The following is a 12033-nucleotide window of genomic DNA, read 5'->3' on the forward strand; positions in this document are numbered from 1 at the left end:
AGATCGATCATGTATTCTTTGCACCGAAGTGCTTGTAGTAGGGGGTTACAAGCAAGGTGAGAGAGAAAGCTAGTTCCAGGTCTCGGCGAGGTGTCGTGTGGGCTGCTTGAGACGTTGCTCTTAGGCGGCTGCGATGTGTGTGTGTGTGTTACAGGGTGTTCATCTCCATGTGTTCTCCCCCCCTCTAAATGGCCTAAGTTCTCTCCTTTTATAGTTGAAGGGAGGACAAGGGTAGTACATTGTGCTAACTATATGGCGTCGTGCCAACAGGCGCGGCATGGCCGAGCCCTGTGGCCTGCTCCTATGGCGGCGCGGTCGTCGGAGTGGTCCGTCCTTGGAGCACTGGGGCGGCGTGGTGGTCACATCCGATCCTATGCTCATGGGAGCTCCAGGACTGCCTCGGAGTAGGTGCGGCGGCGAACGTGCGAGCCGCTGTGGACTGACTGTGCACGAGGCCGAGGCTCGGTTGGTGCCGAGGCTGCACTGCCGTGGAGGGGTCTCGGCGGACACGAATCCCGAGATAGTCGAGACCCTGGTGCATAGTGCTGAGGCCCGGAGAGAGCGATTGACCCGGTGTGCTGGCTTGAAGATGGCGATGACCCGGGCCAGGCCGTCCATGTCGTGTTGTTTTCGAGGCGGGGATCGCGGGGCACAGTGTGGTGCGGGCGCTGATCGTGGGCACAGCGTCAGGATACAGTGACCGGTAATCCCCGCCGTGCCCTGTCTTAGCTGGTATGGTGCTGATGCGACCTCATGTCCCGTCGGCCGTTCTACGGTGTCGAACCATCGTCCGGCTGAGATTGCGTGAGTGGTTGACGTATTAATGGGACATGACGTACTGTCGGGAGGGTCGGTCGAGGCGGGGGGCGATGGGCTATGGACGAACCGGCCTCGAGCGATACGGAGAATGAGGCCTCGCACGAGACGGAGATCGGACTCCTTGCCGAGGCCTTCCGTGAGAGGCCTCGCACGAGGCGGAGATTGCACTCCTTGCCGAGGCCTTCCGCGAGAGGCCTCGCGCGAGGCGGAGATTGCACTCCTTGCCGAGGCCTTCCGTGAAAGGCCTCGCGCGAGGCGGAGATTGCGTCAGGACGCCGAGACGTCCTGTGCGAGGCTCGAGGCGGGGCGGAGAGCCTGGTAGGATCGGACGTGGCCGGTGAGGAGCCTACGGCTTAGCTTCTAGCTTTGCTTTTTGATGGGATTTAAGTGACCCTTTTGATGTTTGCTCGGGGTACCCGGTTCTATGGTACCCGACACCACCCTTCTCCCTCCTCTCCTCCTCCAGGCCGCCGCGTCCTCCCCACGTTAGGTGATGGCCGGCCGCAGCGCTATCCTGGTCGCGCGCCGCGCTGGGGCTCAGCCACCACGCCGTGCTCCACGTCCCCTCCGCGGCGGCGTCCAACGACGGCGGCGAGTGCGAGTGCGATGATGAGGAGGCGACGGTGGTCGTGCGCGTGCGGCCGTGGCTGCTGTGGCGGCGGCGCGGGTCCAAGTGCTTCCGCGTGCGGGGCCGCCGCGTGGTGGACCTAGCCTGGGACCTCTCCCGCGCGCGCTTCCTGCCCTCGGGCGGCTCCCCGGAGCCCTGCTCGGGGTACTTCGTCACCGTCGTGGTGGACGACGAGATGGCGGTCGTCGCAGGGGACATGGCGGAGGAGCCCTACAGGAAGACCAAGGCGTGACACCCGCCCGGGCCGGCCTCGTCCTCGTCTCGCGCGTGCGAGCACGTGTCCATGCGCGACGGCGGAGGACGCGGGCACCGGACCTGCGTCGTCGTGCGCGGCAAGCAGCGGGAGATCTCGGTGGATCTCGTCTCGCGCGCCGCCGCCCAGGCGGCCAGGGGCGGGAGCGGGACAGGGCCGAGGTCGGCATGTCCGTCTCCGTCGACGGCGATCGCGTGCTCCACGTCCGCCGCCTGCGCTGGAAGTTCCGCGGCACCGAGAAGGTGGACCTCGGCGACGGCGACCGCGTCCTCGTCTCCTAGGGGAGGACACGGTGGCCTAGAGGAGAGGAGGGAGAAGGGTGGTCGGCAAAATCGTCTTTTCACAGCGCAATTAACGGTGGCCGGATGAAAAATACAACGGAGTGTCATGTAAGGAATGAAAGTTGAACTCGGTGTCAAATAGAAACAAAAATTTTTAAGAGAAAAAAAAAGAACGGATTATTTGTCTGTAAGAAATTCTCTCGAAATCATATGCCGAATAGAGGTCTCGGCACGGCATCTCGCTGCTTACTCCATCCAATTGGAATTGGAAGCAATGAAAATGGACTGGCGGCTCCCACTCCCACCGAGTCACTGTCACTTGGTCGTCGTCTTCGATACTCCCATTACGCAGCGATGGGAGGGGGGTAGAGCAGTCAATGGCGGCCGAGGAAGAGATCGCGGCCCGTTGTTGCCGATCAACGCAGATATTCCTACTCCGCAGCTATCTATCTATCCGTGAATCAATCGAAACTTACCTCGATGTATGATCCAATCCAAAACACACTTAGCGACAGGATTAATTAACTCGGCATCTTTCAAATCTCAGATGAGAATCTCAAGGCTCAATCTCAACATCATAATTTGCGGTTCATCATAAAGTAAATATTTAGAATAAACCACAACGGAGAAAAGAAATTCAAGGATGGGGATAGAATAGAACATGATGATCTAATTTGCGGTTCATCATAAAGTAAATATTTAGGACACCAAGACGAAGGCGAAGAAGGTAGATGATCGACAAGCGCAGCTGCCGGCCAAATGATTTGATTGGATCCATCAGGTCCGATGATCAGTAGTCGTCGCCGCCGCCATAGTCGTCGTAGCCACCCCCGTAGCCGCCGCCTCCGTAGGAGTCCTCCCTCTCCAGGTTCTCCTCCACCCTCTCCGACACGCGGTCCTCGAACTTGTCCTCCAGGTAGCTGGCCCCGCCGGCCAGCGCCAGCCCTCCGAGCACGCCCGCCGCCGCGCCCACTGCCAGCCCCGTCCCCATCCCCATCTTGTTCTTCTTCTTGCCGTCGGCACCAACGGCGCTGGTTCCGTACGCGGTGGTGGCGGCGGCGACAGGAGGAGCGCCGTACGCTGCGGCAGGAGGAGCGCCGTACGCCGGCTGAGGCGGCGGCGGCGCGGAGCCGTAGGTGGAAGGGTACCCCGCCGGGGGCGCCGCGGTGTAGGGCTGCGCGGCGCCGTAGCCGCCGCCGCTGCCGTAGGCGCCACCGGAGCCGTAGCCACCTCCGGATCCGCCGTAGCCGCCTCCTCCGGAGCCGTAGTAGCCGCCAGCAGCAGCAGCAGCGGACGAGCCGTAGGGGTCACGGGTGCCCGCGTTGGCGTAGCCCGCGGGGGCCGGGTAAGGGTTGGGGTCATAGTACCTGGACGGCTCCTTGACGGCGACGCGGACGTCGAGGCGGCCGTGCGGGCGGCCCGAGGGGCGCTTGAGGCGGAGGTTGCGCGAGGCCTTGCCCCCGATCCCGGCGTCGTCGAGGACGTCGCGGAGCGGGAGGCGCGCGGATCCCACGAGCGTCTTGACGCCCTCGGCGGCGTTGGCGTGCACGACGTCGATGTAGAGGACGGCGTCGTCGAGGCGGGAGGAGGGCGGGAGCGGGACCAGGAGCTTTTCGTCCCACACGGGGTTCTCGCCGTTGTCGAGGTCGACGCGGGTGGAGCACTTGGCGCCGGAGTCGATCCACACCACGGCGTACGGCTTCAGGTCGCCGTGACGCCAGTTGACGTTCTTGAGGTCACGGGCGGAGCCCACGGTCACCTCCAACTCGTAGCGGGAGCCCATCGCTGCTGGTGCCCGAGGCGGGATGGATCACGTCTCTGTGGGGATTGGAAGGATGGAAGGGGAAGCTTTTGCTTTCGCGGTGACGACTGCACGAACTGGAGCAACACGAGGAGGAAGGCCACCCGTATAAATAGGGACTTGACGTGCGAGCGAATGTTAGCACGCGCGCGGGCCGCGGCCCGCGGGGTCGGGGAAGACGACGCCGGGCTCTATCTGCCGCCTGCCTGCCCTGGCGGTGGCGGCTCGGCTGGGGAGTGGTGGCAGTGGGGACGAAAATGTCTTGCGGCATGTACATGCTGGGCGGCTACTATCTTGACCGTCAAAAACTGTTCTCGAGATCTGTGACAACCTTCTCTCTCCTCGTATTCTTCTGTTCCAACTTTCTTTTTCCTCCGTATTTCCTTGTATTTGCTTTTTTCAACGACGTGTGCCGCCGGCCCACCCACCCATGTGCTGCCGCACACTTGTGTCGGTCACTGCTCACAGCATCACACCACTCTCTCTTTCCAAATGTTTTTTTAACTGTGCTCCTTTAGTAACAGCTTATAAATATTTCTCAACTTCTATTTCTTACCAATCGTACACTGATCTTTTACTCTATTTTTAATTTTTCACATGACGTACCTTTTTTTCTTCTTTTTTTGTTATTTCTATCTGCTTATTGCCATAGCATTTACAATATCCCTTTTTAATAGCTTACTCCCATATAAATATTCCAGCTTTATTTTCAGCACGCACAGTATGTTGGTTCTAGCCTTAATATTCTAGACTTATCTAACAAACAATATCTTGTCACAAAACACTATACGAAGGAACGACTAATACAATCACTAACCCACCTGCTGCTGTTGAGTTGTTGCTTTCGCAGGTTTACACCAAATTTTTTTTGTTAACTCATTTTTTATTTACTTTTTTCCCCACGTTCTTCATCCGTTTTTACTAATCTTTATTTATTTACATTTCTCAATGATTAAGTAAAGTACATCATTGTTTTCTCATTTATTTCACCCATTATATATTTTTCATAATTACTGTTTCCAACGACATGCAGCAGCTTTTATTCTACCCAATTCTTGATTTATTTCCTGTATATCTTTCACACGCCATTCTAAGTACATAAACCCTCTTTGCACTACTGTGCCAGTCTGCTGGCTGACCATACATGCAGCCTAGTTCGGGCTTGACACAAGGAATTATAAAAATACATCTTTCAAACATTTTTCTAAGCAACACTCTTTTATCCTACTTTTATTTATTTATTTTCTTTGCTAAGTAAGTATGCAAATCTTATAAACTTCTTCCAGCTTGTCCAGCTCTTGAGAAAAAAAGGCTTCAACTTTCAAATACAAAATACTAAATATACTCACTCTCTACATTTCTCTTTAAGCTCTGCTAGCATTTTTATGCTCTCATACAGTACGGTTCATAAAAGGAAGAAAATACAAAACATAAATAAATGCCATAAGTAACAACCTGGTGTGCATATAACACCTTACTTATTTCAAGTTCATATCCTCTCAATTCTTCTTCCGGATGATTTAACGAGTTCCTCACTTTGCCGGTGTGCTGGCTGACCACATATGCAGTCTGATGATCATGCAGTTCGGGCCTGGCACAAGGAATTATAAACAATCAGAAACAAGGTGCTTGGGCGACATCTTTCAGAACTCTCTTCGCACTATTTGTAATATCTTTCTGACGCATTTTCACTTCTGTTTATTTATTTATATTTAAAAAATACGTAAATACATATTTCAAAATATTGTCTATTTTTTAATTATTTTGCGGCATGCTAAGCAACACTTGTTACCCTACATTTGTTTATTTATTTTATTTTTTAAGTGATTATGCAAATACATCTTCCAAACATTTTTCTAAGCAACACTCTTCATAAAAGGAAGAAAATACAAAACATAAATAAGTGCCTAAAGTAACATGGTGTGCATATAACACCTTACTAAATTCAAGTTCATATCTTCTCAATCCAACGATTTTGGCTTCTTCAAGATGATTCAACGAGTTCCTCACTTCGCCGGTCTGCTTGGCTGACCACATATGCAGTATGATGATCATACAGTTTGGGCCTCACATAAGAAATTATAAACTTTCAGAAACATGGTGCTTGGGCGATACCTTTCAGAACTCTCTTCCCACTATACTGCCAGATTGATTGCCAAGGTACAATTTTAAAAGAACTAAAGAGTAGCACTTGAAAAGAAGATTTTATACTGACATTTAGATTTCTTCAATATAGACTAAGAAAATAATCAAAGGTGATTCTACTGAACAATAGGTGTGGTCACTGCAGATTTTTACAGCTACAGCTGTGTCGCAAATAACAAACAGATTTGTATTGTTTCTATAACAGCATGCAGCTGTAGCCGTAGCCCAAAAATCACAACGGATCAAAAAAAAAAAGAATAAACTTGCCCTAGTCGTAGCTGTGGACGTGTTTAGGGATGAAAACGGATCAGATACGGATGGATATCACCGATATTATATTTGTTTTCGTATTTCTGTCTGGATTCGGATTCGAATACGGATAGTGTCAACTATGTCGGATAGGATACGATTGGATATCGACATCATAAATATGCGATTTGAGTATTCGGATACGGATACGGTATCGGATGTTAGATATCCGGACTCGGATACGGACAAATCTCAACCCTTCTAAACGGATTTGGTTTCGAATACGGTCGAAAAATATCCGTACCGTTTTCATCCATAGACGTGTTACTCTGACTTCAATAGATCACATATTGTGGCGACAAGAAAAATATCCACTTACTATGTGTAACCATGGATACAAATATATAATTTAATCACAGGTTGCAGTACCAATGAACATTTGACTAGATTAAACTTATCAACTGGGCATAAACGACAACCTACTCTAACCTTAGGAACCATACCTATAAGCAGTATACTTGTTGGAAAATAAAACAATACTAAAATCTTAAGACAAAAAACATTGGGAAATTCCATGATGGTAACATAAGCCATTCTTTTAAATGAGGTATACATTAATATTGTTAAAATAAATAAATTCATCATAAAAGGAATATTACAGGAAGACATAATCATAGGGAAATTCAACACTTTTTCAATATGGAAAAAAAATTATGTTCGTCTAAATATATGACCGACCGTGTCATTGAGTAGTTTGACAAAAAAAAATAGACAGATGCATTTATTCCAATAATAAGCAGAAATATTTATAAAGAAAGATGGTGCTGGACGAAGACATAGATCTAAACTTTATACTGCAATGCAACTTAGAGATATAAGAATGGATAAGAACAGAAAAAAATCAGTTACAATAAACCCTTTGAGTACTTACTAGTCATTTAAAAAAGATAGTTGTCAAGAAAAAATTGCTGCTAGAGAGAGAGAGCGGCGAGAGCTGCGAAGGAGTGGAGCGGCGAAGTGGAGCAGCGGCGAGCGGCGGACTAGAGCAGTAGACGAGCGGCGGCGGGGAGGTGTGGCAAGAGCAGCAGCGAGCGGCGGCATAGAGTAGAGGAGAGAGATAGAACGGAGATGAGAGAGATCGGGGAAGAGAGATGTCGTGGGAGAGAGAGCGCTCGATGGGGAAATTTGCGGCAGTTAGGGTTCACGATTTGAAAAAAGTGAGCAGGAGCTGGTCGGGACTCGGGAGAGAAGGGGGGAAAGAAGGAAGAGATAGAAGGGGAGACCACTTTATATATGGTATAAAAGTAGTATAGCTAATGTATACATACGTAAATGCAATGTACAGGAGGAAGAAAGAATTATAGGAAAGAAGCTGTCACTGTCAGTTGCACATCTCGAGGTTGAGTTGGATGGCTAGGATAGTGCCTGCTGAGCCGGTAGGCACAAAAAAAAAACCGCTTTCGGGTGGGGACGGTGGAATCGACGACGGGACCTTCCGCTTCCTGGCCTGGCCTGCTGTTGTGCGCTTGTGCCACTTGCCACGGGAACACGGAACGTTTGACCCGACTGACCGCGGCGATGCGAGGTCTGCAGTCCGCACCAGCAGTGGCTTGCAATGGATCAATGCGGGCCCACCTCACCCACGCAACCACCCGCTCCCGGTGGACTCCACAGCGCAAGCCGAACGGAACGGCTACCACGGGCCACGGCCGTTTCCTTGCTCGTCGTCTTCCTCTTCAAGCATGCCTGCGGTCTTTCCTGGTCTGCTGTGCTGTTTCATTTCGGGTGTCTTGTTTGCTTAGCTATGAAGGAATGACGACATTCAGCCTGTTTACTTGTTGGTTTCAGCCAGCTCAAATCAGCCAGTCAACAGTGTTTTCCTCTCACAATAAACTAGCACCAGCCAGCCCAAACCAGCCCAGAAACTAACCAGCGAACAGGTCGATTGCCCTCGTTTGGTGCATGCAGGCTCGGTCCACCGTGCAGTCTCTTTTTTCCTAGTATAACATTGACCATTATTTTGTTTGCTTAGCTATGAAGGAATGACGACATTGCCCTCGTTTGGTGCATGCAGGCTCGGTCTACCGTACAGGCTCTTCTTTCCTTCCAGGGTAGTATAACATTGATTATACTACTGATAGCTGGACTATATACGTATATGGACTGTATCACCAATATTTTAGCTACGCTGTGCTGACCAGACCACGCACTACACGACCAACGTGCTGCCCGGTTTTGAATCCTAATTTGAATTTCTGCACCAGAAGTTGACGCTCTATCATGATATAGAACGTAATAATTTAAAATAAACACCAAAGATGAAATGGCACAGAGGTGAAGCAAAACCAGCTCTTCTGAAAATGGGTTCCATAGCACTCAGACAAATACGCTATTATTTTTAAACTTTTCATAGATTCACATTTAAGTCCTCTTGCTAAAAAATTAAACAACCATTTGAATTCTCAATCTAACGCCACGCGAGAGTATAGAAGGTCCAATAAGCCCACCATGACATCAGTAGATGCCTATGTGGCTGTGCCAATATGGATGAGGTCAGATAAACAACCATTTGAATTATCAATCTTGGCTTATGGGAGTTGTTTGGCCTTTGAAAAGTTCAAAAGCCAGTCTAAAAGTGGCCAAAAGTTCAAACAAACAAGGCCTTAATGCAAGCTGTCCATATTATCTCCACTAAATGTAATTATTACTTTCAATATATAAGAAATATAGAAGACATCCGTATATTGCTATTTGTTTTATCGTCCTATCATCTTATAATTCGATTCGATCTAATTCTATTAGTTTTTATTGTAAATTTTCATTGCCTTGTCCTGTTTCAATAAGAATGGATGTAACAGCATGTAGAATAATTAACTCATACATGCAAGGGTTATATTTTTAAGAACCGCATCAACACGTAGGGTATCTATATCAGTATCAGTATCAGTATCAGTATCAGTATCAGTATCAGTATCAGTATCAGTATCAGTATCTGTATCTGTATCTATATCAAAACAAAATTTAGCTAGAAAAAAACTTAAATGGTAATAAGTTGTGTGTGTTTTTTTTACTTTACGAGTGAAATAATGCAACATCTTTAGTACTAGTGGATCTAAATGGATCTGTTAATAGGCCAACTAACTATTTGCTAGGAGGTCATTAACTATTAGTTCTATTAGTAGGTTTGTGGCTCCATCTATTAGCAACATATTAGTAGGTGGATCCAAATAGGACCCTGATTGTCGGGGACCAATACTAGGGTACCCAAAGAAGAGGAGCTAATAGCCATCAACGTTGATTCATCCGAGCAGTTAAGAGCGTGACTACGGCTCCAACCGACCCCCCAGGCGCGCAAGCTCCACCTCGCCCGACACCAAGGCCGCGGGCTCCGCCTCACCCGACCTCTAAGGGCTGGCTTCGCCTGGCCCAACCTCAAGGCCGCGGACTCCGTCTCGCCTGACCTCTTAGGGCCGGCTCCGCCTTGCCCGACACCATGGTCGTGGGCTCCACATCGCTCGACCTCTGAGGGCTGGCTCCGCCTCACCTAACCCCGAGGTCGCGGGCTTCGCCTCGCTCGACCCTTGGGTTTGCGCTCCGCCTTGCCCAGCCTCTGGTCGCGGGCTCTGCCTCACCTGACCCCGAGGCCGCGGGCTCCGCCTCGCCCGACCTCTGAGGGCTGGCTCTGCCTCACCCGATCTCCAAGGCCACGTGCTCTGCCTCGCTCAACCCTTGGGTTTCCGCTCCTCCTCGCCCGACCTCTGGCTGCGGGCTCCGCCTCGCTTGACCCTGAGGCCACGGACTCCGTCTCGCCCGATAGAGACCCATGCCATCGCAAACCACTCCTGGTCCAAGTGTATGGGCCTAGGTCAAAGCTCTAACACTAGGGAAGAGATCGGCACGCCCTAATGTAACCCGCGGCCATGACGGGCCATACCTGAGGGTTCACATTAGGAACAGCGTCGGGCATACCAGGGCTATTCTGCCTAACCCTCGTACAAACACTAATAGGAGCGTCAGTTCACAATGATGTCTAATAGGACGGAGTGGAGCGCCATGACCGACAGACAATGCCTACGCATGGCGCTAGTGATGGATAGGGCCGCAACATGAAGTCGTCCCTATTGACATCTATAGGGTCAGTGAGACCCGCATGAAGGATAAGAAGGACCCAGAGATCTTGAAGAACATCCTCTCTCTCTCGCTCACTCCTCCTTTCCTCCGCTGTAACCTGTGCTTTTCCTTCGCCTATAAAAGGGAAAGCAGGGCACCCCATGAGGGGCATCTGACCATCGAACAATCAAACTATTGACCTAGGCCAGACCCGATCGAACCATCATGAACCCATCGAACCTTGAACCGATCACAACACAAGCACATGGCTGAGGAGCAACCGAGCTCTCGACACCCGTTCATTCCTTCCATTAGAGACTTGGGACCTATCTCTCTCTCGCCCGTTTATAACTCCTACTGCAAACTTTCAGTGCTGGTAACACAAGCAGCGGCAATGAACTAGACGTAGGGACATTCTGCCCGAACCAGTATAAACCTTATGTCCTCTAAGCACACCATCTAAGCTAGACACGTAATATTAGAAATTTACTTGGTGGTGGTGACTCAAAACACTGACAATTGGCACGCCAAGTAGAGGCCTTTTGCGTGTCTCAACATCCACACCAGGCTTCAGATGGCTAGTCACAATGTTAGCTAGGTCCGAGACGCGCACGTGCACTTCGGAGACCTGGACTTCATCGTCACAATAGAGGGAGGGTTGGTGCATGCTCCCACCATCGTCCAACCTCTCCGCTTCGCCAGCCTTGATGCGGTCGCTAAGGCGCTTGAGGAGCTACAACTGCTCGCACCTAAGGCCCACGCTCCTGAGAGCGACCAGCTCCTCGACTTCGATTACGAGAGGTTAGAGCACTAGCTCAGTGTCTTCCTAGGACCTCGACCGTCCTAGGAGGACCTATGCCACCTCACCTTCTCATTCGCCAATGTCATGGCGCAACTTGCCGGAGGAGAACCGCTCTCTCCAAAATACCTCATCCGGAGCGCCCCGACAGCGCTCCCGTTCGGTCTCTATGACACCACAGAGACCATTGGTCACCTTGTGGCACAACGCATGCCTCCATCCCCCATGAACGATGAGTTTGTGGGAATGACCGAATATATCGTGGAATCTTTCCATGACCTCCTCGCAAGAGAAACAAAGTCGCCCTCCACCTCTAACTCTAGCACGAGGAGCCATCACCCCTCTCGTGATTGTTTCATGGTAGGTACCCCCAAGGGACACGTTGAAAACATCCACGAGGAAGAGTCTACCTGAACGAACGACCTTGATGAGGAGGTCGAGAGGGATGCTGGGGCCCCACCACGCCTATGGGTGGAGCAGCTGATGGCCCAACACCAAGAACTCGAGGAAGCATGACTCTAGCTCGAGCTGGAATGCATGGAGCTCGAGCACCACAGAGATAGTGGGCGCATGCGCCATGGCCCACGACATGAACTGGAGGATCATCGAGGATGATGAAGTGCTCCCACACTTCACCCGGGCAAGCCAGATCATTGTTGTTGTGGTGGCCTTGCTCTGGGGGCTTCCACCGCCTGTGACACCCAAGGATCATCGGGCCCATCATGAGATTCGCATGCTACTCAAGCATGCAGCGGCGCAGCATGCCGAGAGCTCACTATCCCGACAACATGAGCTCGATGCCAGCTAGTGCACACCCTCGAAGCGACCCAACAAGGTCGTGTCAGTCCATTAGACGTCATAGGGCGGTAGGCCTTGCACCGTGGTCCTAGTGCATGAGCATCTCAGCATCCACCGTGACGCGCATGACACCCTCGACACCCATAGACG

General features: G+C 50.9%; 1 protein-coding gene and 1 pseudogene across 1 annotated transcript; one reads left to right on the forward strand and one right to left on the reverse strand.

Annotated features, from left to right (window-relative positions):
* The first annotated feature begins 303 nt into the window (after positions 1 to 303).
* On the forward strand, positions 304 to 1981 carry LOC136543840 (uncharacterized; annotated as a pseudogene).
* A 569-nt stretch (positions 1982 to 2550) lies between these two features.
* On the reverse strand, positions 2551 to 4019 carry LOC136545895 (protein SRC2 homolog). The gene has a single exon (XM_066537869.1). It carries the CDS (start codon positions 3762 to 3764, stop codon positions 2772 to 2774), a length of 993 nt encoding a protein of 330 aa, XP_066393966.1. The 5' UTR covers positions 3765 to 4019; the 3' UTR covers positions 2551 to 2771.
* Positions 4020 to 12033: the final 8014 nt, after the last annotated feature.

The sequence above is a fragment of the Miscanthus floridulus genome, chromosome 3 (genome assembly GCF_019320115.1).
Source record: "Miscanthus floridulus cultivar M001 chromosome 3, ASM1932011v1, whole genome shotgun sequence".
In the NCBI taxonomy this organism is placed as follows: Eukaryota; Viridiplantae; Streptophyta; class Magnoliopsida; order Poales; family Poaceae; genus Miscanthus; species Miscanthus floridulus.